This window comes from Musa acuminata, chromosome BXJ2-3, assembly GCF_036884655.1.
Source record: "Musa acuminata AAA Group cultivar baxijiao chromosome BXJ2-3, Cavendish_Baxijiao_AAA, whole genome shotgun sequence".
In the NCBI taxonomy this organism is placed as follows: Eukaryota; Viridiplantae; Streptophyta; class Magnoliopsida; order Zingiberales; family Musaceae; genus Musa; species Musa acuminata.
The window spans coordinates 39,882,488-39,909,312 of NC_088340.1; the positions used below are offsets into that span (position 1 = coordinate 39,882,488).

General features: G+C 40.1%; 4 protein-coding genes across 6 annotated transcripts; 1 reads left to right on the top strand and 3 right to left on the bottom strand.

The window, feature by feature from the left end:
- Positions 1-6,944: 6,944 nt before the first annotated feature.
- Positions 6,945-8,648, top strand: LOC135606579 (transcription factor TRY-like). The gene is made up of 3 exons (XM_065097617.1): positions 6,945-7,123; positions 7,197-7,284; positions 8,152-8,648. Exons 1-3 carry the CDS (start codon positions 7,063-7,065, stop codon positions 8,279-8,281), a joined length of 279 nt encoding a protein of 92 aa, XP_064953689.1. The 5' UTR covers positions 6,945-7,062; the 3' UTR covers positions 8,282-8,648.
- A 286-nt stretch (positions 8,649-8,934) lies between these two features.
- Positions 8,935-15,050, bottom strand: LOC135608210 (uncharacterized). The gene is made up of 8 exons (XM_065100840.1): positions 14,571-15,050; positions 14,398-14,471; positions 13,302-13,382; positions 13,134-13,218; positions 12,206-12,300; positions 12,014-12,101; positions 10,055-10,409; positions 8,935-9,428 (listed from the first exon to the last, which is right to left on the bottom strand). The coding sequence occupies exons 1-8, from the start codon at positions 15,045-15,047 to the stop codon at positions 9,178-9,180; spliced, it is 1,506 nt and encodes a 501-aa protein (XP_064956912.1). The 5' UTR covers positions 15,048-15,050; the 3' UTR covers positions 8,935-9,177.
- An 11-nt stretch (positions 15,051-15,061) lies between these two features.
- LOC103978863 (phospholipase A1 PLIP1, chloroplastic-like) lies at positions 15,062-19,426 on the bottom strand. Of its 3 annotated transcripts, XM_065100838.1 has the most exons (7): positions 18,478-19,426; positions 17,986-18,306; positions 17,121-17,887; positions 16,472-16,954; positions 16,317-16,376; positions 15,810-16,226; positions 15,062-15,717 (listed from the first exon to the last, which is right to left on the bottom strand). In XM_065100838.1, the coding sequence occupies exons 3-7, from the start codon at positions 17,766-17,768 to the stop codon at positions 15,256-15,258; spliced, it is 2,070 nt and encodes a 689-aa protein (XP_064956910.1). In that variant the 5' UTR covers positions 17,769-17,887; positions 17,986-18,306; positions 18,478-19,426; the 3' UTR covers positions 15,062-15,255. The 3 variants fall into 3 exon arrangements, with proteins under 3 accessions (XP_064956910.1, XP_064956911.1, XP_064956909.1); XM_065100839.1 differs by lacking the exon at positions 17,986-18,306; XM_065100837.1 differs by having other exon boundaries at positions 17,986-19,426.
- A 284-nt stretch (positions 19,427-19,710) lies between these two features.
- On the bottom strand, positions 19,711-25,866 carry LOC103978861 (probable plastid-lipid-associated protein 14, chloroplastic). The gene is made up of 13 exons (XM_009394807.3): positions 25,322-25,866; positions 25,189-25,232; positions 24,995-25,073; positions 24,761-24,877; positions 24,373-24,555; positions 24,208-24,294; positions 23,189-23,295; positions 23,004-23,091; positions 22,048-22,128; positions 21,881-21,957; positions 21,424-21,559; positions 21,056-21,118; positions 19,711-20,506 (listed from the first exon to the last, which is right to left on the bottom strand). Exons 1-13 carry the CDS (start codon positions 25,622-25,624, stop codon positions 19,868-19,870), a joined length of 2,004 nt encoding a protein of 667 aa, XP_009393082.2. The 5' UTR covers positions 25,625-25,866; the 3' UTR covers positions 19,711-19,867.
- Between the last annotated feature and the right edge of the window lie 959 nt (positions 25,867-26,825).

A 26,825-nucleotide genomic window follows, 5' to 3' on the forward strand; every position in this document is an offset into this window, starting at 1 on the left:
AAAATTTGATTTGTGACATGAAAACATATCATAAATTTAACTTCTATTATTAATAAGTGATTGCTTTAACTTTTTTTAGAAAATTATACCTTTTACTAACATGAATATGAATCTTTAAATGAACTTCATATTATCATATTATCAAGACAATTCATAAAATTAACATCTGAATATCATGTTACTTCAAGCTGATATAATCTTCTGTATGCGAGCATAAAGTATTTCATCTCCTTCAAATATCTCATCATTTTATTTGTAGCTTTTTAATGTTCAATTCCTGCTCTAGTATCTACTCATGATTCTTACTGTAAAACTGATATCTAATCTCGTATAGATTTGCACATATATTTGACTTCTAATTGCGCATGTATAAGAAATATCCTTAATTTATTTTTTTTCTAAGTCATTATTGGTATACTATTTTTGACTAAAATTGTAATCTTTGGTAATAAGTGTATCATTAGTTGAGCAAATAATATACTAAATCTCTCAAATACTTGGTTAATATATCCTCTTTAAGATAGTCTTAGCAATCTTTGAAAGTTATCCCTAAATATCTAAAATGTCAATAATATATGTTGTCTCATTCATGTCAATCACCTTAAAATTCTTGGTAAAAAATATCTTGGTTTTATGTAGTAAATCAAGATTATTTCTAGCAAGCAAAATATCATCTATATATAATATTAATAAAATAAATACTTAATAGGAATCTTATTTAAGACATACATAGTTATCTTAAGAGCTTCACCCCATATTGACTCAAGCATAGATAAATCAGGATTCTAATATGACTTATTATATTTGTTATGAAATTTATCACTCGTGTTATCTGATAATTTTAATTTTTTATCTAATTATTTATCTATTTCATTTATATACACTAAGAGTGTCAACCGTCTGAGACTTTTAATGTATTAGATACATATAGTCACAAATATGATAAAATCACTCTCTCCGTTGAAACAGAAAATGTAAAGTGGTCTACAGATGTCAATATAAATAATCTCAATGAGTTTTTTACTCCTTATGACATTTTTGTATGCTAAGTTTGTTTTCTATTAATGTAATTTATTCAAATATCAAGATCAATGAAGTCCAAAATTTTTAAAATGTTATCTTTAACTAATCTTTTAATTCTTTTCTTAGAGATATGCCATAAACGATTTCTCAATATTTAAAATGTTATCTGAATCACAATATAGAAGATTTCTCATTAATAAAATTATATTTCAATCTAATATTTAATTACAGGGTCACTAATATCTTTGTAAGCTTAAGATTTAAATTAATTCTATATAAATCATCATACAAAATTCTAAAATCAATTTTTATTTAGTCATAAAATACACTGAGTTTACCATTATAAAAAAATATAATATCATTACCATTATAAAATAGTAGAAACATAGGTGTAGACAATAAGTTCCCACTATTATTACTTTTACTTTGAGACATTTCCTCATAATAACAAATTTGTCATATTATTGGGTTAAAGAAAATCTATATATATTATTGTTAATATAAGTTAAAGTACCAAAATTAATCCATTAACTGTTAGAAGGAACCTATGTAGTGTTTAATTCAAAATATACAAAAGTGAAGTTTGAATATTTCTTTTTTAATCATATCTAGTGTTTAACATAATTCTTTTTGTGTGTCTTTTTTTGTCACAAAAGAGTATTTTACTATAAATACAATATTTTCATTAGTCTACTTAACATTTCTAGACCCAACAAATTTATTTGGTGGATAAAGCTTGAACTTTCTCTTTTTATTACCAACACCTTGAGTAATAGTCAAAAATATTATAAGATATTTTTTCTATTTTAACCTTAATTATTCTTGAACATATATACTAATTAGTTTATCCAAATCTCATTTATCATTATTTATATTATAGTAAATATTGAATATATTAAATTGAAGAGGAAGAGAATTAAGAATAAACTATATGATAAAAAAAATTTATCGACATCCATGCATAATACTTTAGGTTTTGTAGCTTTCTCAATCATATTGAGGATGAGATCCTGAATCCTTAAAGTGCTATCTTACTGAGTCAGAGTTAGGTCTTTCATTAATATGTTAGTCAATCACCTATCAGTAGATTTAAATCTGTCTTCCTTTTAAATATTCTTATGTATTAGTTGCATGTTATAATAAAGTCTTAATATTATTTGTAATTGTTATTCTTATAAACATTAGATTGAGTCTATTAAGTTTTTCCTAAGTATTTATTTTATTAATTTATTCTTCAGTACTTTCATCAGTTAAGTCTATGAACATTTTAACAAGCAATACTAGATCAATATCTAATATATCCCATGTGAACTGCACATGCTCTAATCATTTTGAACAAATTAAACTAGAGAGTATAAAGACACCGGAAGTATAAGAATATATGAAAGAAAGTATCATTGTAAAAAATAAAATAATATTAATACTTTAATTTTTTAAAATATAATTAACTATTGATATTATTTATATTTTATCTTTCGATGAAATATTGATACATAAGTGTTCACTTTGAATTATTTATAGAGGATTAATATCGGAATAATATTAGTATCTTTGAGTATATAACTCTAAGCCGTAAGGATAACCAAAATAGTATCATACTATCTTATCACATAATTATTCAAAAAATATTTTTCTTTAAGATTATATAAATCTCTTAATCATGTTTGTCATTATGAATATTATTTTTTTATTATCATTTAGAATTAATTTTTTAATATAATCTTATAGGTTATTTGTCTAGATCATTTTGATGACTACAAGACTAATATAATACTATAAAATATAATTTAAAATATCATATAAATGATAAAATATCATACCTTATAAGCCTACCATCTTGTTACTTTGACCGCTATAGATGAAACATATATATATATATATATATATATATATATATATATATATATATATATATATATATATATATATATATATATATGACAAATAATATTCATTAAATATTTTTAATCTAATTTATATAGAAATAAAATAATAATTTTAATAATAATTAAATATTAATCAACATAAAAAAACCTTATATGATGATTGTAATCATGATAAAATATAAATCATACCTTTGTATAAAAATAAATATTATTTCATAATTTTACATACATGCATATGAATAACTAAACAAATATCTAAAATAATAATTGAAATTTAAATATCATAAATAATAAAATTTTATCAATATTTTATATGAGAAAATATAAAAATATATAATTTATATATTTTTTTAATTGTATATAGAACCTTAAATTAGACAATCAACTTTCTTAAATTGGGTATTAGACGTCAACCCAATAGATTAGTCAAAATTAACGTTGACCAAAGTCAAAAATTAACTTGTTCATATTTAGTCAAACGAGATAGATCGAATCTAAATTCAATCAAGTCAAAATATAGTTAGAATCAAGTTTGGTCAAAATATTTGATTAAAGCAGGATAAAATAGTTGATTTTATAGTTGAGGACATAAGTTAAAAATATTTGATTTTCCAAGGGACACCAATTGAAATTAAAAGGATTCATAAGGATAAAATAATTTTTTTAATGATAAAAAACCATAATATTTTTTTCTTCTTAGTCGTCACAACGTGCACAAGGCATGTGGCTACCACGGTGTGCGGCCATTCTTATGCTATCGATTAGTGATGTGTTGCCGCCACCTGCACTACTTTTGTTATGCGTAGTCGTCCATCGTCTATGCGTCACATATCTGAACTACTTCTATGGCCAACTGACAAGCTATTAACCCTGGCTATGGTTAGCAATGCCGTCGTAGCCTCTATGAACTATGGCGTGTCTATTATGCAACCACCGATCAAAGGTAACAATGCTACTTCCTATGGTAGGCTCGGTAGCTAAAGTACGTCGTCACCCTCCGCTCGATGACCACCTTCACGAGCCATGCAACTAACGATAATACCATTAACCCTATTGTGATCCATATCAACATTGCTCGTTGTCGATGATCATCGTCCACCAAATGCCTTTGCCTAGTTCCATTGTTGTGGCCATTCCTTCTTGTCGTGATGCTTTGTTGTGACCAACTTTTTCATACCATCACCCCTCAACCCATGAGTGGCCAAAACCAACGTTGCACTAACGTTCGCTGTTGATTATAGCGGCCCATCGCCCTTCGTAATATTGTAGCTGACAGCAAGATGCAGATTACAACCCATTTGTGATTTCATTCGTGTGGGTGAAAAACTTTCATCGCTTGCAAGCAGGTGACTAAGGTGGTATGATAAACCAAATAGATCAAATCACCCTTTCCATGCAAAGAATGATAACACAAAATAGATATAATACTTTTATGAACTAAATAGATCGAATCACCTTTCGCATGTAAAGGGTGATAACATTAAATAAATCTATTTTTTTTTTTTATGATAAGAGATATTTAATTTCAAAACAGACTCTATACTAATCAAAAGTATAAAACTGTAATTATGTTACTATTATGTCGAGAAATCTTAATGCCAGAATCGAAGTCAAATAACAATATATCAATATCAAGATTGTGTACATTTTGATGTTATTATGAAAACTTTTATTTGATTTGTAAATCTATTGATATCAATACGTAATAAGAACTAGACTCGCCTTCTCCTTTCTTCCTATCATTTACATGACTATTATAAACAATAGAATAGGGATTTAGTGAGGTTGAGAATAAATCTCCCGTATAAGATCCGAATGATATTTATAAATGAAAACAAAGAATCTAAGATAAGAAAATAGAAGAGTTCCTCTCGTCAAAAGAATCATAATAAAATAGATTTTTTTATTAATTAATAATCATAAATTTCTAAATAAAATTATAATATATTTTATATAATTAAATAAGATCAAATAATCTATCATGATGTAGCCACCAACCTCACGATCAGTGTCATCCTTTGTCCGCTTCCAAACACCTAAACATCGTCACCACTTTTCTCAAGATAAGATCTCCGGAGATGAAGTCATGTAGATAGCCATGGAAGGGATCGATAGTGAGATTTAACACATCATGGGAATCCGATTCATCTGATTAGGCCCTCCGCTATTGCCTCTCCTTTCGGTAGCGAGTGACGCCAAAGAAAACTTGGAGTAAACATGGGAAAGTAAGATCAAGAAACCTACTCTTCCTTCCCAAGTCTGTCATGTTCTTCAGGAATATGAAGAACTTTATCGGGCCCAAACAGCACGACGATTGTGATACTACTTGTGACAGTTCTTGAGACGATGGGATGCATGCAATGCATGAGTGTTTGTAGAGTAATTTAACTATGACCATAATTGCGGATGCGTTTGGTCTTTCATGGAAGCAAACTTCAAGAATCTTGGAGTCGAAAAGAAAGGAGAAGAAGAAGAAGATTGTAATGCTACTAATGTCTCCATCACATCAGTCTAACAATTAGACTAAATGCTGCAGAATTAGACCGGATCGTTCTAATTCAGTCAAAGCGAGTCAACGTGGACTTCTGGTCTTCGGAAAATATAAATTCTAGAAAGTCGGATAGATTAGGTATTTACTTTGTCGTGTGAACTCGGTCCTTTTCCTTCTTCTTCTTCTTCTTCTTCTTCTTGTTCTTCTTAGCCAATGCTTCAACGACAGTGAAATCTTGACATCCTTATCTAGTGTTAGCCCAACTTCTTAAGCTAAGTTTGTGCAGTTACAATCTCAAGAACTCAGACGAGGAGAAGAGGTCAAAGAAACACCACAGCCGACATCAGGATACCATTTACCTTAAGAAATGACCCAAAAGCTTCATGGTCTCTTTGACCTCATCAACGATGATACAACCTTATCTTTCTTCCCTATCGTGAAAGAATAATTCAAATGCCATGTGATGGGGGAAGAAGACGTTGAAGATTCCAAGCCAATGAGAGGGGATTCCACTCTCTGGTCCATCTGCTCTCTCTGACTGGGCCAAGTGTTCCTCGAAACAATTAATTTGTGAAAGTTAAAAGTAGGATTACTAGGTTAGGTTGCAAGAGATGGACACCACTTTGATGTGGTTTTACATCTAACTTTCTTCTTCAAATTTGTTCGGGGAAGATATGCTTTTTGTATGATCGTCAAAGAGGGACAAGAACATCAGTACTTCCTCATCAGCTGCTGTCTGGAGGTCCAATACAGAGAAAAGTCGGACGCATACGACGTTACGTGGAACAGTTGATCACTGTTTGGAGACTGTCTCGTTCTCATGTTGGCTTCAACCTTATAATTATTTGAACCTATCTATGGAGGGTGACAAGCTGTGCTTCATCTATACGTGGAACAACACCAGACTATTCACAAGGCTTGGAAGCTTTTAGCTTTTCTTTAAAGAGAGTTGGGAGAAGGAACCACCAGATTCTGCATGATGTATGTAACCGATATCAAATTATTTAGAGAGATTCCCCGATCTGAAGCTGACATGCTGCACTAATCTATACGTGCTTGTAGTCGAAGCACTGCAGCTTTTACGGTGCGTTTAAGCTTCGCCATGGCGGATGCAGACCGAACGTGTAAAACGTGTGCATGAATTGTTGTCGTCGTGTATGGAGATGTGATTTCTCGGTTGTTTTTCTTTGCTGAGATGGTGTGATCTCTCTTCTTTTACCGTTTCACTGCCTGTTCTTCACTGATGGACATACTTCGAACGATACAGCTTATCTGACTCGATCTCTCGAACCGAGGACTGCATGCACAGAGTTAAAGCTTGCACGAGACACGTGACGGGGAAGGAGAGAAGAAGAAGAAGGAGATGGTACAAGGAGTTTAAAGACGCAGATGAGGTAAGTAGTGCTGAAGAAGCGCCAACACAATGAGTCGTCGAGGTAGATTAGCTGTAATGCACTCCAATGTGGTCCTACTTAGGTGCATAGGGGTCTTATCGTCTAAGGTGAAGGACTGTACCCTAATCAGCAGTGAACACTGTGAAGCACGATAAGGTGAAGGACTCAAAGCATGGCCTGGGACTGCGGCTACTTTTAACTCCCCCTTCCCCACCTCTTAGTAGCATCTTGCTTTCTCCGTCTTCTCGCAGTGCTTCCCCATCTTTCTATGGGTAAGCGTAGGTGCAGGATGCAGCCGGAGATCACCAGCCATGATGATGAATTGCAAGGTCTCATTCTCGTGCTCATTCTTCTTGCTCTCTCTTGCTGTCTTATGCACTCACGCTTGTTCTTGATCTGCAGATGTCAGTAGCAAGGAGTGGGAGTTCATCGACATGTCGGAGGAAGAGGAAGACCTCATCTACAGGATGTATAGGATCGTCGGCGACAGGTAAGCTTAATTCATGGTTTCTTTCAGGAAAAAAAGGAATAGAAACTGTGTGCGCACTGCCGAGTACACCATCTTTCTCCATGTTCTTGCTTGCCATGCACCCATTAACCAGCTTAAACATCTACCAACAAGAATCTAATTGCAATGTAATCATTGTAACACCATCGTAGAACTATGATCAAGCTTATATATATATCAGAGAAAATAAATCATGAAGGGAAGTTCTTATGCAACCTAATAAAGAACTAGTGAAGTGATAATCTTTCATATTCCATGAGGAAAGCAGCAAAAGAAAGCAATTTTGATAGAGATGAGATAAATTTTGCTGATTTGTTAGAAGATAAGTGAGAGAATGAGGACTTGATCGGTCATAATTTTTCCTGTCAACTTGTGTTGTTGCTTATATTTTCGTCTTGATCCTTCACGACATTATTCAGACATAAAAAACACCATAATCTATTTGATCCTGAGGTAAACGTGGAACAAGAGAGGAAATGGAAGCCTTTAGGTCGATCCACAGAAGACGAACAACATCATCATCCTTATCCCATGCGTGCTTTAGGTCGACCCACAGACACCAAGGTGATTATTCAATCCATTGACCTAAACATCATCCTGCTTGCAGCATAAAATTACCTGATCATGATATTGGAGTTGCTGCGGTCGATGCATACATATAGACTAGAGAGAGAGATTCTAGAGAGCATGTAAACACGATTTGTTGGTGTTTGGTCAGTGGGAGTAGGAGACTGCATGAAAAGATTGCATGCCTCTTCAAAGGAGCAGCGGTGTGCTCAATAATGCTTCACATGCATGGTTAGATTCCGCCTTTTCTGATCCGGCAAACCTCGTTGTGGTGCGCTGCAGGTGGGCGCTCATAGCAGGTCGAGTCCCAGGAAGGACGCCGGAGGAGATCGAGAGGTTCTGGATCATGACCCACGATGAATGCTTCGAGGAGAAGAAGCGGAGGAGACAGCGAAGGGTGGCGTTGGACTGATTCAACACGAGCTGCTGCTGTGTACGTTTTGGGGGTGTACTGCTCTTTTCCTTTCTTGAAGGCCCTGACATGGCATGTTGGCATCGTCCGAACCGCTCCCCACCGACCACCTCTGCCTTCTTCTCATCGTTCCGTGGACTGCATCAATGAAAGAAAAGTTTCCCTGGCCAGAGATGAAGCTCGCTGGCCGCGCATTTGAAATCACATTCGAACCACCTCCATGATTCTATGGCAATGTGGGACTCGAGAACATATAGGTCGTCTAAGGAATAATTTTACTGTATTACTTAAGCATTATTATTTAATTAAGGAAAAAAAAGGAAGGTACTATTGAATTAAAAAAATAATTTCAGAACATGAAATATAAATTTTACATGATAAAAAAAAAGCTTGTTTTAATCAATATAAATTAAATAATAATAATAATAATGGATAATAGCAAGTCGTTTCGAGTAATGTAAAGGATGCAAGAGGACAGTACATTATTCTATTAGAAATCAGGAACAGCTTGATATCATTCTTCCACATTTGTCCAATCCATACTGCTGTTTTCAGATAAGCGGCGCTCCCATAGCAACTTAGCAAAACAGTGCAGTTGACATTCCAACGTACACTTTTAGATAGAATTGAATTCCTCATAGTGACACAAACAATAGAGAAAAACCCTCCTGATTGCTTAAATAAATTGAACTACAAGAGAAACATTGTGTGCAACATGGATGACAATGGAATTTACCTCACTGATTAAAGATATTGACATGGTTTTCATACTTGGAGAATCCATCGGTATAAATAGATCCATCATCAACAGCTACAGCAAAAAACACAAGCAAGCAGCCAGAATAAGTGGCACCGGTTATGTTTTATGGACCGAAAGTCTCAAAACAGGGCACAGGTTACAAAAGATCAAAAAAGTAGTCTAAGCCTTGTCCGATTTCCCAAATTGATAGGCCAGCTCCCCAAACTCGTGCTTCATCCAGACGCATAGAAAGCGACAGCAGCGAGGGATAAAACACGCCATGTCTTGCATTGTTATGGGAGTAGATGAAGAAATGCTCAGCACTTGTGTTGTCCCAGCGAATCACTGGCCTGTGTTTCTCCAGCAAGGAAATGTAGTCTGTACCAGTTATAGCTCCACCACCTGAACCTACAAGTCATGACAGATAAAACCAGTGCAAGTCAATGATTTGGATACAATTTAACAAGAGTCATACAAAGCATTCACAAACTTTTAACATGCATGGGAATGGGCATTGCAAACTTCAGCATGCTGCATTCTAAAACATGTTGGCAGTTACCAAAATGATAAGGGTCCTACAAAACAGGAGATAAGATGTAGGTAGTCCCGGCTTATAACACTGAAAACCAAAGATGGAAAGGCTCAAGAGTGTGAGACAAGCTGTTCAGTCTCCTATTAATATTACAGACAAGACACAGGAAATGTCAGTAAACTGCCTTGACCATTCCATGGATTCAGGTTAATTAACCTATATATATATATATATATATATATATATATATATATATATATATATATATATATATATAGGTTAATTAAATAAGTATAGGATCCAGCATGCAGTAGTGAAGTATAAAGACTAGTGCCTAGTTCAAGATGGATTACCAAATATAGTCATTGGAAATTTTGTATGTATACAACATATTGGGATGTGCACATAGAAAGAATTAATTTCTCAACATGAGAGCATAACTAGAATGGAATTCAATGTCTGATTCAATTGTAACTCTCAACTTTCTTGAAGCAGCACATACCTTCGGAAACAAGGAAATCATTCCCATAAAAGTTCAGACCAAGCAAGATCTTGTGTGCATGGCTGTGAGCACCAGTGTTGGTATCACCAAATAGCATACTCAATGAAGAGCGTATCCAGCTGAGAGGAGCATTCGGACCAGGACTTTGAGGTCCTGAAAAATCATAGGTCATAAGAGAAAAACCATCTACAGCATCACAAAGTTGTTGCAGATCTTGTGGTCCAAAATCATATTCATCAAGCTTTTGTGAACGTGGGGCTGGGATTACATAGATCAACTCCAATGGATGATTATCACTTTCCACTGACGTCAGAGAATGGAGAGCCTTACCGAGCTCTTTGATAAAGTCCAATCCCTGTAGACCAAAGAAGGGCAGATCTGAAGAATGATTGTTTCATTAAATATTAAAAAAAACCTTAAATCATACTGGTGCAGAATGCATTAAAATGATGTAATTGATTGAGAATACCAAATGATAAGAAAACATCCTTCCTATTCAGATAAGGTGCAACAGGGTAATGAGTAGGGTCCATTTAGTACGAAGATAAACAAACTAATGTAACTTACGCATGCTCATATTCATCCTCCTAACCATAGGCATAGATGCCCATCAAGAGGTATTTAGACCTATTGTAGGCTCACAAGCACCAAAACTTGAAATGTAATGATTGAAAGGAGTGTAGTGGGAGAACTCACACAACTCTTTCATCTGTACTGGAGGACCATTTTGCTTCTTTCTTATATGCTATAAATTACAACTCCACATGGCAAATCTTCACAAACTTTCCGCTATGGTACCTTCAGGATGTAAGAAAAGTATCCTTTTTGTTCAATGCCCAGAACTTTATCATACTTAGCCGTATAATAAAAAAAAACATACGAAGCCAGTGCACAAGGTTCCCGTCAATGCGGGGTCTCGGGAGAGTCAATGTATAATTAAAAAACAAACTTTTCTTAAACTGTCAGCAACCATGACTGAGAGAATATAGTCCTAGGATTTATTTTGTTCCATCTGTCAGTATAACAATACTTATAAATAAACAAAAGGTAGTATTCTGAATCATTACTCATATACTGGACTTCTTAAAGCGCTCTATTAGAATCAGGAAGTCTCAAACCCATTTTAACAAGCATGTAAATGTGCTGGATTATTGATTAAATACAGTGTTAAGTGCAACAACATTGTAGAATATTGTAATCCAGACAACCATGAATGCTGCATCCTTCTTAAAAAGGAAGGTTCTTGCACACATCTTAATTGTCCTTAGTTTAGTACTGAAGGTGGTTCTTGTAACAATTAAATAGTGCTCCTAGTAGAAAATAGAATAACAAATAACATTTAGCATGCATGCAAACATGCGATCACATTCATGCAACCAGATGGAAATATAAGATGTTAAAGTTGCATAAGTTATTATGTCCAAGCAATTATTGCATGAAGAAAACTATTAAGATACTAAATCTCACCCTCAACTGGAAATAATAAGATTCCTAACTCTAGTTTATCAGATATATTGGAAGATGATTATTAAAGAAAATCATCAAAGATCTAAATTATATGTAAATTAGAGATCTTAATTGTGTAAAAGCTTGAGAAAATAAGATGTAGAGAGAATATCCTACAAATGTAGACACATCTTACCATAACCATTGGCCAACCAGGCTAGGATCATGATAGAAAATGAAGCTTCCTAAGAAACAACCAATGGTGAGTTCATTTTTTATGGCGGAAGAGAGGAGCAAAATCTAAAACAATATTACCTATCTATGAAGATGTAAAAAGTAAGTTCGATGAAGAAACAATCAACTTATTTAAACAGTGATCTCCTTGACTGGTGCACACAGTAAGAAATAGCTACAAGAAAGCAGTATATCAAACTTAATTTATAAGTTACCAACTTTTAGTGAAACCCAATAACAAAATAAAGCTACCATAAATTCATCAGAGAAGGAACTAACCATATTACGCATGTCCGGATCATGCAAGACACCATAGGCTGCCCATCTTGACCAGGATTCCAGAACAATACCATCATATCCCATGTCCCTGTTCGCTAACAAGTAAATGTTAAACTGAAAAGAAATATTCATACAGATACTTGCATAAAAGCAGATAAACTGAAGAATCAAAATTTTTTGGATACCACTTACTTGCATTCTTTTATTATGATATCAATTGCCTTACTCCACTTCTTCTTTAGAAGTAGGTTCACAGGAAATGCTTCCAAGACAACTCTGGGTAATACCTACAAGACATCAAATACAGTCACCAGATTACCATTTTTTGACAGCCTGAATATCACAATTAGACCCCAAAAAAAAAAATGGCCACAATAAAATATAAAGGTAAAAGCACAACATTATCTGCAATGCCTCTCCTATGCCTTTGTCCCTAGATCACATTCAAAGAAGTCTCTGTTTTCACAAGTTTTTTCAAACACCACAGACAAAATTAAAATATGAACTGGAGAAATGTAGTAACCTGAAATGAACACATCTTATAGACCAAATATGGCACAGCAGTATAAAATATAAAAAACCTGATCAAGACTCTTCATTTCACAACAAGGCATATCATATTGCTTCACTAAATAACCATTCTTAATTTTAATTTCAGTATCCTTTTATTCATGGATTGGGTAGCACAAGCCATCAAATGGGAGAAACCACACTGGCACAAATATCGAACTATTGGTAAGAATACTTTGGATTCTGCCGTGCAGCTAGAAATTTCCTGTGATGTCAGCATTATTGTTTAAAAGAATATAGAAAATTCACGAAACTATCACTGTCAATGGTACATGTTGGTGCTACTTCAAACAAGTAGAGTAACTGACATTAGGTAACCTTTCATGGTTTATGAGCCTTTGTGGGGTATAATATTTAAGATGTTTATCAAGATGAAATTTAGTAAGAACCTTGAAATCAGAGATACGATTGTAAAGTTGGTAGAAATGATCTACAGAAGATGCATCTAACCTTAATATTTTGATTTTTAATATAACACAACTACAGAACAGTTACTTGGCCACCAGCTCTCTTCTTAGATGTCAGATAGGAACTCAGTTTATCTAATTACCAGAGAATTTCCACTAGTCCGAATCTTTGAGATCCACTCCCTGTCAGCATTATGCCGTCCTTCTAAAACTAGCCTCTTGCCTTCACTGACAGAAAGATATAATATTAAGGTAAAAAAGACTTTAACTGCGACAAAGGCCGATTATTTGTTTCACCAGATTCTACGTACCTCTTCAACTCATACCACACAGGTGATAGATGTGTTAATCTGGAACTAAACAGCTTCGCCTTTTCGTATCCCCTTGAATTCCTGCAATATGCTTGAACCATAATACGTGATGATCTAAATTCTGTGAGAAGACACACAAAAAAATACACAGTTAAACAAAAGCAAATTCAGTAATTTCCACAGCCACAAGTTCAGTGAGGATGACATGAGAATTTCAGCATAAGTTGAAAATAAGTTTAGAGAATACTGTATTTATCAAACAGTAAGGAGCACTAAAAAATTCCAAGAACTTGCCAAGAAAAAGTTTCTTGTAGCAGGATACTGCATAATCATTTCCCAGATCACATCCACACAAATGATAACTTGGGTGTGGAGCATATTCAGTTGCATTAATTGTTTAAAAGTTTGTTGCCAACAGAAATAACTTAGAAGATAGTTCTATTTCTGAAAAGAAAATCAAAGAGCTCACTCAAGATGAAATTAAAAAAATAGCTAGAGATATTACAGCCTTTTTCATATTTATAACCCTAGAACTGCTAGAGTTCAAATTTTCATAGATTCATACCTTATCCAGACAGACTTAAATTGATTAAATCTATTTACAGAAAAGCATATCTATCCAACCTAAAAGACACATTAATACAATAAAAGCTATACTTTAGAAAATCTTTATGGATTGGTATAAGGAAAACAAGAAAAAGGAAAGAACAACAAGTCTAGTTTCTTGGAACTAGTGAGCAGACAGTTTGCTCAAGGTGGATTGGGATTACAAGATTTAAGTGGATGAAACAAAGCTTCCAATTTTAAAAACAAGGGTCATTCTATCCGGTTGGATGGGTTGGCATATGAAGCTAAGAGATTAAACATTTTGGAGTGTGAACCCTCCAAAAGATTCATGCTTGTCTCAGGAAAGATACCAAGTTTGAAACAAATCGAAGGACAAATGTTTGCCTTTGAGTTGTGCAACGACAAGCATATCTCATTCTTGTATTATCAACAGCAAAATGGAAAAAGGTTCAGATTGGTAGTCTAGATGATCAAATTAGTAGGACGTTTGATCCACCAGATCGTGCCAAGGTGGAAACTGCAATCGTACCAAGGAGTTATATACGCCAGCACCGGATTCGGGAAATGGCGTCTCGATCGGTTCTCTGAAAACCGCGAGTTCTCCTGCACCACAACAATGAGGATGAAGGAAGAGAGAAACAAGAGAAAGGGTTAGAAAAAAGAAACAGAAAGCCGCCGATTTTAGAAAAGAGAAGTGCTTACGGCAAGGATTTCTTGGAAAGCGACGTTGGGCTTTACGAGGCCCCTCTCGTATACGGAGAGGGCTAGCGACGTGGCTTCCGGCAGGCCAGTCTTGCCGCCTCGGTACATGATGAGGAGGAGCACGATCGCAGCGAGGGCGAAGAGGGCGAGCGGGAGGAGCGGCGTGGAGAATAGAGGGTGATGAGATCTGGAGGTGGCCGCGGTTGTGGCCGCTGGACGTGGGGCTGTCGGAGTCGGACCGCCAGGGTTGCGCCGGTCCCGCCTCCTGGTCGACATCTCTCCGTCGTCTACTGGGGCGGCCGATACCGGCCTTCGTCTTGCAATTTTGCTTTCTCGGGAACCAATTGCTAACAAAGGAGCGTCAAATTCCCAAATAGAAAGATTAACGTGGGTAAGCCCCTTGTGGGCCGCGCAGACCCAGTAGCGAACAGGCAATATTTGGACCCTGTAGCCGCTACCAGATTTTGACCAAGTCATAAACCAAGTCTATATCAAGAAAGATAAGCTTGCTGATTCCGTTAGGCAATGCGACCGCAAATAATTTACAGTTATTTCCATTGACTGCACATGTGGGTCAAAGTAGACAATTAGTTGTGTTCCATGCAACACCACTAATTAGTTGTGTTCCATGCAACACCACCACGTTCCCAGTTCCGTCGATGCGTCGGCATTCTTAGCAGTCTCCTCAAACTCCAGTAGACAATTCGTTAGTAACCAATGCAGGCGTCTCCAGGAGTGGATTCCGGTGGCTTCCGCATGGGTGAGAAGGTAGCAGTCCGGTTCCAGGGCCGGCGACGAGCGGCCACCTTTGGTTGAACCGCTGCTTCCTCGACCTCCGCCTCACCGAGTTGGTGTGCTGCCTCAGCAAGGCGTTGAGGGCCTTCACGTAATTGCTGCAGTCGTGGTCACGGAGGATGGTGCCTTCCGAGCCGTACGCCCTGGGGTCGCTCAGGGTCTCCAGCGGATGCGGCGAGTTGACGAATGCTCGCAGCGCGCTCTTGGTTGTGGCTCTGGATGAACTCCCGGCGATGTTCTTCCCGTCCAGCACGTAGAGAGCAGCTTCCGGTGGCAGCATAGGGTGGAAAGGCGAGGACTGGTCATCAGGTTGGAGAATGTAAGTCTTGCCTAATGGAGAATACAGCACCTTCTGCTTCACCGGTAACGAGGAAAGCACGTCATGGAAACGAGAAGATTATATGAAGAATCGTATGAACCAAATCAAAGCACTGAAACTGGTACCTGATTGTTAAGGCATGGGTGGGAACGAAACGCGCCGTTGAGGCGCTTGAGGACATGGGCAACGTGGTTGGGGTAGTCGCAGGAGAAGGCCCTGGGCACGATGTCGCGGTGCATAATCACAGAGCGCACGAACCCCTCGTCCAAACCCAGCTCCTCCAGGACCCGCTGCCCCCCGCAGAACACGGACGGCGACCCAAACGTGACGACAGGGAGGAGGTGGTGGAGCTTGACGTCGCCTCGAGCAAGCAGCATCAGGCCGACGAGGAGGCTGAGGCTTCCCCCCAGCGAATGGCCGGAGAACCGCAGCCTGGCCCTGTCGCCGTGGCGACTAAGGTGATCTTTGATCTCGGGCAAGAATTGCTCGTATATGCCCTTTGCCGCTTCGTAGATCCCCCGGTGCACCAGCACTTCCATCCCCTGTTCGAAAAAATACCAGTATCACAGAAAACATCAGACCTCGTTTCACACTGCAGCGGTGAACGATCAGAGGAATTTGGCGAGCTTTACTTCGAATTTGGTGGGCTCAAAGAATAGATTTGCTTGCCAAGAAGCCAGCGAGTCAGATCCCTGCACATCCAGTCGCGAGCGACCGTATTAGAGATGGTGAAAATTGCGGGAGAAAATGGACTAGGGAGAATACTTGTTTGTGAGAGCGAACGCACCTGGATCACGAAGCAGCGGGTGCGCGTCCTCTCGTGGTCGCACACGAACCATTCGCACGGGGAGGAATGGAGGGAGCGGAGATCTTTGGCCGCCTCCTGCCTCGCCTCCTCCTCCGCTGCCACCACCGCCGTCATCGTCGACGCCGCCACGTAGGCGGCCACCTCGGGGTTCTTGTAGCCATAGCTGCTGGGACCCAAGGTCTCCTCCGAGTCGGCCGCGCAGTGCCCGGCTCCGCTGCCGAGGGAAAGGAGGCCCTTAGCGCGGGAGTGCACGTAGGAGGCGGCGGAGGCGGCGACCTTGTAAGCGAGAGACGGGCGGACCTGCCGGTTGGGATGGACCGTCGTCATGGGATCGGATCCTTGAGGCCCTTGCGGGAGCGGCGTGGAGTCGCTCTCGAACTTGGCCCTGATGGCGGCCTCCGCTTTCTTCTCCAAGGACGATGTCACGAACCCGACGTCGTACCACGCACGCAGCTCCTCCTCCTGTGATTCGCACGGCAAAAGGGCAAGTGAATATTAAAATATGTTCCACTAAAAATACAATTAAAAATATCGATTTATTCAAACAGCGACGGTTGCCGATGGGAGAAGAACAACCAGAGACCCGTTGAGATCGAAACGGACGGGAGAGATGGAGGGGAGAGCTCACCTTGATCTCGGGGATCACGTAGGCCATGTCACAGAGGAACGCTAGCTGGGAGAAGAGTTTCTCGTCCGACCACGGGACCCGCCCCAACAGACTCTCGAACGATTCTCGATCCCACTCGCCCTCCTCTTCCTCCTCGGACTCGTAACTCACCCCACAGTAGCCATCCTCTTCACCTCCCTCCTTGTCTTCCTCCTCCACTCCATCGACCTTGTGCTGCCGATCCCTCCACCGCCGCCTCAGCTCCAAGATCCGTGCCACCCAATTAGCTCGCTTCTCCTGTCCGATCCCCTCCTCCTCCGATCCCGCCACCACCTCCTCGTCGCTCTCCTCCGCCGGCTCCACCAACCTCATGCCGCCGCCGGTCACCCCCTCCCCCGAGTCGAACAGGAACGACCGGATCGAATTGGTGATGATGGATCCCAATGGGAACACGCCGATCGACCGGCTGCTCTTCAGCGACGCCGGCGCTGCCGCGCGGGGGACGTTCAGGGAGCACCGGAGCTGCGGAGCCGACATCGACCGCCGCATCCCAGACAGATCCGTCCCCGACTCCGATCGCCGCATTCCCTCAGCACGGTGATCCCTCGCCATCGCCGCCGCCGCCACCGGAGACGAACCAGATACGCTCACCGCCGCGCTCGCCATCATCTCCTCCTCCGCCGCCGCCGCCGCCGCCGCCTCCCCGGCGGCTCTCCCCCGCCCCCCCCCTCCTCCCCCTCCTTTCGGCGGCTTCAAGTTCTATTTACCGCCACGCATGACCCATCGATCTGAAACAGATAAACACATGTAGAAGTCAAATGGGATTCGTGTGGCTTCCCGCACATCTTCTCCGCCTAAACGCGGCTTAAATAGAAGCCATATTTACCAAAACCCTAAAAATATGATGCAAGTCCTTTAAGTAAACTGGCCAACGTGGACGGTGGATCTACTGCTCTCCCACCCGACTATGAGCTGTTCTTAATGATGCATGCAACAGCGTGTGCCACGGTGGTTCATGAACATTGTGAGGGGCACACCAGTCATAGTGGCACAGGCCATGTGCAGGAAAAGCGAGGGTCGGTGAGGTGCCGCGTAGCTTTAATTAATCAGCGTATGAATTAAGCTGCATCTCAACGCTCACCACCAACATTGGGATGTCCGTCGCCGCCCAACCGGTAGCATTGACATTGCCATGCGAGAGAGAAATCTGGAGGAAGAAGAACAAGAAAGGAATGGGAACCCTCGGTGTTCACGTCTTAGTGAAAGGAACTGATAGCAGCCATGGTCGGCCACCACAGATAGCTTCTAACATTGCCGTGGAGAGGGAACGAGGCCGAAGGAGGAGAAGGAGAGCTGATTAACGGAGGAAAAGAGGTACCAGTTTTGGGTTGCGCCGTCATGTGGGAGAGGTTGAGGTCGGCCCTGACGGGTATTCTTTGTATGGGAAGATGGGATGGGAGGGGGAATCTGAGCACGTGTCCGGAAAAGACGAAGGGGTGGTATCAGAGAGAGGGAGGCAAGTGTTGGGGCGCATGGGGGTGGTAGGCTGGTTGGGCACCACCTCGCGCGCCGCCGTCTCCGCCCCCAGACAAGTTGCCGCCTTTGACGTCTGGCCTCTCCTTTGTCTTCCTCCCCGTTGTCATTTCTCATCGGACAACAGCTTCTGTCTCCACTGCAGCCACTTTCCTTATATCCAACACCTTTCTTTGGGGGTAATATGTTCAACAAAATTCAAAAAAAATTATAGTAATAATGTGTAGTCTGAAATAAACAAGAAAAATCACATAAAATTGATTAATTGCTAATAATACATGAAAAAAATATAAAAATAATTAAATAAAAAAGGGGGAAAAATGGTCAACTAGGGGGAGGAAACAAGTTGCACGAATGTAACAAACATTAAGAGGGGATAAGACTAAATGAGTTGAGTCTGGATTTCAACTATTGCTAAGATAAATTATGCTTGATTCTGACTTGCCACCACAGGTCGTTTGGGTGGAACATTCCTGATCCAGACTAGCAATAAATAGATTAGGTGCAGGCTCCGTTTCCATCAAACGGAACGGAGCACCAGACTTACCTCTCGCATCTAAGGATCGTGTCGCCGACGAACAAACTGCAATTTGGAAGGAGGAGGAGGAGGAGCGAAGGTCTACGACGTTAGGGTTAGGATTGTAGAGGAGGTGATTGATTCGCACCTGACGCGGTCGCATCATCGCCTCCTCGTGGTAGTGTCCCACAAAACCCTAGGCGTCGTTGTCGTCGTCGGAGGAGGAAGCGAAAGAATGGTAGAGACGCAGATCTCGTATGCTGGTGCGGAGGCGGGATTGATGGCCATCAAAGAGTAATGAACGCTAGGGGGGGGGGAACTAACAAACCAAAGCCCGGAAAGCATGCCCGATCGAACACTTACTTATGCCGACGTGTTAACTTAAAAGAAGTTTCAATAAATAAATTGTTTTAATTTTTTAATTAAAAAACAATTTTTATATGGTTGTCGGATGTCTTTTAGATTACAATATTTTTGCAAATTAATCATCAGGCCAATTATACTTTTATAGATCTAAAATAATAAATATTATTAATTTTACTTATTAACACCAACAGAAGATTTGGGTCACCATGTAATGTGGCTGGCACTCGAACATTTCAAGAAATAATACAATGTGCTCATAATGGTACAAGTTTTTTGTTTTTTGTTTTACATCGAGAGAGAAGAAAAATAATCTACACATTGCTTTTTCTCCCAAAAAAAAAACAAAAAACATTTAGATAGCATCATTCGTCGGACATGATCTTGTGAAGAGCAGAGCCGATCCACTGACTCCACGAAGAACCATCATTCTTGAGTCTACGTAAGTGCCGCAAACAAATTTAGACACATCAAACATTTCAAAAGGGATCTGAGTGCGAACCTCCCGAAGAACTTTCTCGGCGGTGTCGACGCTTAACGACGATGAATCGAGTCTCATCGATACATCAATGTCGTCCACCAAAAGTTTCACGGTGGGGACGCTGGATGGGAGCTCCTTAATATTGCCCATCCCCTTCCATTTCCTACGAGACAAGTTATGAGCAGAAGAGTTTTGGAAAAGAGTACTGCTGGCTTCACCATCCTCTTCTTTAGGATAAAGCCTTCGTCCAGGGCAGATCTTGACACAGGACTCGACACGCAAACTTCCGGGCGGTCCAGACTTGTCGTGTGGCCATTCAGGAGTTGGTATGACCTTGAAGCTAATGTCAGACACTAGCGAAAAAGTGCGATGATCTGAATCAGAAGCTTTTGTGAAAGTTAGATGCACATCACGGATGAGAACACTTGGTGTAGTTTGTCGAAGCGTCAATCCTATATGCCTTCCTGTGGAGTATAACAGGCGCCATCTACCAGGCAAGAAGTTGAACCACCCCTGCAAGGTTCAAATAAACATTCCTACTGGATAATGATACAGAAGAAGCTAATAACATTCAACTAAATAAAATGCAAAATTTTCATATATTTCATTCCACAGTTAGTGATTCCATATTACCGCCTTCCATAACTACTGCATATATAAATATGTCTTCTTAGTCTCTTGGATGGATTCTAAGGGGAGTGGCACATATGGAGGATTTAAGTATTTGAAGGGATATAAGCTATCTAAAAATTTGAAGGGGAAATATGTCATTTCTAAACATAAATAAAAGATATCTAAACCCCCCTAGTAACACGATTAAAAGCTGTGGAATCGAATATGCAGTATTTACAGGAAAAAAAAAAAAAGTATTCCAACATTGGGGAACAATCGATATAATGTTGAATCGGGATCAACTAGGACAAAAATAATGCATTGGGTCTGACTCTTCTTTGGTGTCGAGGCAATAGCTATGAATAGTCATCAGACTCCTGGGAAAGGGAAGAAGAATGAAAATAAACAAGAATAAATGCATCGCACAATTTATTTAGACTGGAGTGTTACCTTTGTTCTTGGACTTGGATTAAGCAACTCCATCAACTCTATGAAATAAGCTATCCTGTTACGCTGTACCCATGACAAAAACAATCATCAATGCTGCAGTGGTAATACTTATGCATGTAGCTTACAAATCTAAATTTTATACTTCAGGACCAAATGTAAATCGGCAAACTCATCCTGATAAAGATCAGTCCTGTAAGCATGTGACATTTTTGTAGTGATATGGCTTTACAAGCCCTGTGCTTCTAGGTCTTTATGACATTAACCTTTGATACGGCTTATGCTAGATCTGAGCATCAAGTTTGCACTAAACACATGGCAAAGTGGTCATTTAAGTAGCAATTTCCTGCATTTCTCAATAGTTCAAATACCTGATGCCCGACGTAGATGTAATCTTCCACCATGCGAACAGTGGTTGATCCTAAGCCCCAGCGGATCAAATCCATAGACGGGCCTGTGCGCCATTTCGGACCACACAAAAATGGGTGTCTAAGAGCATCCAAACAACTGCAAGGAAAAGCCAATTAAATAACTTCACTCAGGAGGATTGAATAAGAACACCAAAGCCCTAGGTGACCAGCATGGCATACTTCACAATGTTTCAGATTATACTAACAAAAACTAACTATCGAGTATAATTATCCTTCCTAAATATCAACTACCATCATGTTGATTAAAAAAAACCCACAAATTTTTAATAATGTTGAACGAAACATAGTTAATTCTATTAACATTTAACACTGATCCAATACCCACAAACTCAAGAGTTCTGTGAGCTTTTCCTGCAAGGAATATTATTTTTGTTGTAAAGTCATGTTTTGCATATACCTTATCCTCTCAGAAGGTTTTAATGCCAGCAATCGTGATAGAAGGTTCCAACCAGCACCCCAGTTCCTATCCATTATCTAAAAAAACATAGAAATTTTATTTTAATCAGAACTTCCATTTTTTGGCTTCTAACTAGCTGAAATTTAGGGAAGGTAAGCAATGTATACCTGCAAACCAGCATTTCCAGAAGGTGAATCTCGGAACAGAATTGGCAAGAGGAACCCACGCAAACATGACGGGTCATTTCCCTGCAGCAACAAGGTGTGAGAAACCAGTCTTGAATAATATGGGTCTAATTGAAAAATAAGTATACTCAGAAGCCTTATTTTATTAAACAACAATTTAGCCATAATGAGTGTTCAACATGTGTTTGTACAATTTAATCCTGATTATGTGGAAATGATTAAAGAAGCTAAAAATTTTGTAAGATATAAAAAGGAGATCAATCTATTTTCACAGTCGATAAGACCTACAAGAAAACAAACGACAACCTCAAATATGATTAGTAAGCACTACTTAGAATTCTGAGTACGATTTGTTTGACTAGAACATTGTTAAGACCTAGGAACAGAAACAATTTTAATAACTTTCCTTCACATTGTGTCTATTTTATGCTTGTCATCTCCAATCTTTCAACTTCAAAATAAGTTCCAATTACCAAAATTAAATTGTAAGTTTGTAACACTCCTAGAAAAATAAACCATGAAAACACAATCCCAGCCCTGCCCTACATTATAAATATTCCTTATGTAAGTATATAGTACTATCTGAATGGAGTTTAGCCTAATTACATAACTTTGTCCTGTGCAATTACACTATCAGGGAACAACCCTGACAAAATACTCGAGAGAGATCTAAATTGCAAAAGAGTGAGCAAGATCCAAACATATAAAAGTTCCGACAACATGTGATGAGCTTAGTGGGAACATAATACATAAAAATAAAAAAAATAAGGAATTCATGAAGATGTAAAGCCAAGAAAGCAATAACCAGGTTTAGGCTACAGAACTTGACCACATATATGCAAGGAGCATCACAATGATTACCTTATTACTCCAGACCAATTGAAATTATGTATTTCGCTCATGCAAAAAATTTATTTTTACAAAAACTTAAAACAAACCTTCGTCAGAAAGGACTTGAACTTTAGAAACGTTGAAGCATCCATAAGCTCCCTCAGAATCAATTTTGCCATAATGAAACCAACACATCTAGAATACAGAAGAGATTAAACAATTATGAGGGGAAAAAAATACTTTTTGTGCTTCCTGGTGGTATAATCATTCATGTTAATTCATGCCATCATACCTCATGTCAAATGCAATCATCATTTTCCTCCTGTTGCTGTTCCCATCAACCATGCTGTCATTTGGATTGCTGTTGTAAAAGTCAACAGCATTTCCAAGGATACCTATCTAATAACAGCAACATCATATGCTTGTCAAATGAAATGTTGAAGCTAACACAACAGGAACAGTATATACATTGTAACTAGACTCTTGAAATTAACTCTGGAGAATCATACAATCACCAAAGAAACTCTGGAGAATACCCATTTCATAAGTGAAAAGTCATACCATATGTCATACTCCAGATGTCTGAAAACATATTTATTACAAAGCAACTCCAGGTAATTCTAGACCATAATTGGCCATAAAGAGTAAATGAGCCCTATTTGGGACAACAACAGCAGCCCGATACTCCTACAATATGATCTTGTCTGGTACCAGCCCCAGATGGATCGGAACACCACCCCAAGATGCACACAACATGGTCAGAGACGGATGGAATAGCAGCTGTGCTGCTTCAGAAGGAAAAGGAGAAGACTTCGAGCTCCAACACAGAACCTTATGTACAATAATTGGATTTGAAGACCAGCAGGTGTTTCCTAAATTAGGGAGGATTGATGCCTCAAATCAACTAGAAGATGAATTCTCTAGTCAAGGTGGGAAATGAGAAGTGGCAAATATGAACTGGTCCCTAGCCAGTCCTAAACAGTTTATGAACTAGGATGGCCGGTCCACAACCAGCCACCCCAGCTGTGTTGAGACAGACAACACCAGTCCAAGATGGGGTCTGCGAGTCTGAAAACAGTACTCTGCAGCTACCATAAAGACTGCAGAGCTCCTTGAGGACCTACGAATGGGTTTGGACGAGGCTAGAGAGAGGTGGACAGCTGCGATGATGGTTTTGCCTGCTATTTTAGTATCATAGTGGAACCATATTTCAAGAATGTGCAAAGTTACAAACCAAACAATAATTCATACTCATTCCAAGTCATAAAAATTTTCAAATGGTAATGCATAGGACAAGAATTGAAGCCTTACTTTTACGTGTTTGTCAACTGGACTAATATGTACATTCTCCAGCCTTAATTCAGTATGAGCTAATCCATGACTATGCAAGTAATTAACCTGCAGAACCCAGAAATGGAAATAAATCGTGACCAGAAGCATGAACATGCACAGAGTCCATGTATAGGAGATGCTTACTCCAATCAAAAGATCTCTCATCAAAATTCTTGTAAGACGTAGCTGCCGAGTTACAGCAGGTCCTCCTGTTGAATCATCCCCGACCCTCCTAAGACACTCTTCATCCAGTGCCAGAGTAGCTTCTAAAGTTGGAAACCAATCTGAGAGTTGAAGCCAGTGCCTCAGAGAATAACTCCCATGATACTGCAGAAAGAAGACTGCCTGTGTTGTCAGATTTCCTATTTCCAAATTTTGACTCATAGACAAAATAAGCAGCTTCACCTGCTGAGACCTGAATTCATAATTTATTCCTAGACACTAAGTATCATAAAATCACTCTATTACTCCCATTTCTTTGTTTTCACTCTGATATTATGGTAGCACAGAATACTAAACGGTCTAAACTTACGCCATGCACCAAGGTGAATGGGACATCATCCCCAGTATTCGAAGGAGATACATAGCCGTAGACTTGCATTGCATAGGAGTGGTACATAAGCTTGCGCCGAGCAAGCCTCTTCAGCACCTGGAAGATCACCAACAACATCAGAATCAGTGCCTTGAGGTGGATTATCCATACAAACAAAGCCAACAATTGCACGAAATCTATCCTGTTATTTTGCACGAGATCAGCCAGACCAACCTCTAATGCACGACGACCTCTGCGCTTGGCTTGCACGCTCGTCAGTTGTCGAAGCACTACCCTCGAATTGTACAGTGGGCTGAAGAAATAGCGTCACCCAAAAGAAAGCAATCCTTCACCTTCGTTCCGGATTAGGGCAATTCGGATCGAACAAACCAGCATTGTGGTCGGGTACAGAAGGTAATTCTACTCACCTGTTGGGATCGCGAACGGTCGCCTCGTAGATCACCTCGTCCGACTACGCACGCACGCACCAAGCAATTGATTAGCACGATGCGGAACCAAGAAGTCAACGTTTTTTAGGTGGAAGAAGAAGCCCGAACGCACCCTTCCCTGAAGTCCGACGCTAACGTGATCAGAGACGATGAAGTGGGACATCTTGAACTTGACGACCGGCCCGACCTCCTCCTCATCCGCCGCCTCCGCCGCAGCCACCTCCTCGGCGCCGGTGGAGGCCACAAATGACGCGATCCTCCCCAGAGAGCACGTCGCCTGGCGCCTGCGCGGATGCAGGGGTCCCGTCAGGCGCCGGGGGCGGGGAGAAGGCGAAGCCGCGCCAATCGGGAGGCCGATCCTGAGCGCGTCGGGCGCGGCCGCCGCCGGGAGGAAGGCGACTCCGCAAAGCGCCATGGGTGGGGTAGGGAGAGATCTAATGGAACCCTACGACGAAGAGGGTGAGGGAAAGGGGGAGGAGGAGGAGAGGAGGGAGCGGCGGAGAGGTGGGGAGGGGAGGGGAGGGAGCGTGAATATATAGAGGGGACAGGAGGGCGGCGTGAGGCGGAGCGCGAGAGCGTTGCGTGTGGGGAAGAGGCGGAGGCGTTGCTCCATGAGCTCGTCGCGCGTCCACCTCACTCGCCCTCGCGCTCCGCCCGCCCCGCGAAATATCTGCTGCCGTACCGGACTCAAGACTATCGAGCCCGTTGGACTCGGGTCGGTTGGGGTCGCCGCGCGCCGAATGCAAGAAATTAGGACCGCCAATCTGATCAGATCAAGTCGAATCATGGTGTTATTAGATGACGTGGACGAACCCAATTGGAATGGGTCGTCCAATGGAGGAATTGGGATGGGGAATTCGGTCGGGTCAAGTCGAAACAAAACACATCTCATTAGAGATCACGTGCTACACGGTGAGGTATGGATTTGTGATGCACAGCTGTTTGTGGCTATCGTAGTAAATTTCCAGGTGCTGCAAAATGCAAATAATTGTGAGGCAATGGATAAGAAACCCAAATATTGGCATGAGAACGAAAAAGGTTTTGGCTGGGCATGCTCGAACCCATCCAGAAATTTTCCTCAGAAAAGAACAGTCAACCATCAAATTAATCTTTTCTTTTGAACCACATCTTTACTAGAAGGCATTCAACAACACTTCTATATATCTTTGATGAAGGCATTCAACAACACGCTACCATTTTGACATGAATAAATCCCTGTAGCAATTATTACCACATTCATAGGCATGCGTAAATCTCAAACCCGAAAAAAAGACGATGTTTAACCCAAGAAATGATGAAAAAAATGCAATCCACTGAGGTATCGGAAAATAAGGGGATGCAGAACCCACCTGATGTGCAGGATAAAGTTCTTATTCATAGGCGATTTTGGGAGCAACATATCTCACACACCATTGAAACTCAAAAAACAGAGTTTTAACAAGTGTCTGAAACTAAATTGTCCAAATCTCCAAATGCAGTGCCTATTGATATACCTCACATGCTGGATACAAGGACAGGTTATTTTTCAGTATTTTCCTCATTCTTCAGACCATATCTGAGGTTGAACTTGGCAATCTGGCTCAGAGTTGGTGCCATCTGACGCCTAGGTCTCAACT

Bases quoted from the DNA above. Each gene is read 5' to 3' on its own strand.
- LOC135608210 (XM_065100840.1), bottom strand. From the start codon at position 15,047: ATGACTTGGTCAAAATCTGGTAGCGGCTACAGGGTCCAAATATTGCCT. The intron at 13,219-13,301 runs GTACGTAGAATC...TCTTTCTGTCAG, and splicing joins GTGTGGTATGAGTTGAAGAG to TGAAGGCAAGAGGCTAGTTT. The intron at 10,410-12,013 runs GTTAGTTCCTTC...TTTGGTCTACAG, and splicing joins ATCCGGACATGCGTAATATG to GGATTGGACTTTATCAAAGA.
- LOC103978863 (XM_065100839.1), bottom strand. From the start codon at position 17,768: ATGATGGCGAGCGCGGCGGTGAGCGTATCTGGTTCGTCTCCGGTGGCG. The intron at 16,377-16,471 runs GTGCGTTCGCTC...CTGGATGTGCAG, and splicing joins CCCGCTGCTTCGTGATCCAG to GGATCTGACTCGCTGGCTTC. The intron at 16,227-16,316 runs GTAAAGCTCGCC...TTTTTCGAACAG, and splicing joins TTGAGCCCACCAAATTCGAA to GGGATGGAAGTGCTGGTGCA.
- LOC103978861 (XM_009394807.3), bottom strand. From the start codon at position 25,624: ATGGCGCTTTGCGGAGTCGCCTTCCTCCCGGCGGCGGCCGCGCCCGAC. The intron at 22,129-23,003 runs GTTTGTTTTAAG...TTGTTGCTGCAG, and splicing joins TCAAGTCCTTTCTGACGAAG to GGAAATGACCCGTCATGTTT. The intron at 21,958-22,047 runs GTATACATTGCT...ATGTTTTTTTAG, and splicing joins CTGGAAATGCTGGTTTGCAG to ATAATGGATAGGAACTGGGG.
- LOC135606579 (XM_065097617.1), top strand. From the start codon at position 7,063: ATGGGTAAGCGTAGGTGCAGGATGCAGCCGGAGATCACCAGCCATGAT. The intron at 7,124-7,196 runs GTCTCATTCTCG...CTTGATCTGCAG, and splicing joins CCATGATGATGAATTGCAAG to ATGTCAGTAGCAAGGAGTGG. The intron at 7,285-8,151 runs GTAAGCTTAATT...GGTGCGCTGCAG, and splicing joins TATAGGATCGTCGGCGACAG to GTGGGCGCTCATAGCAGGTC.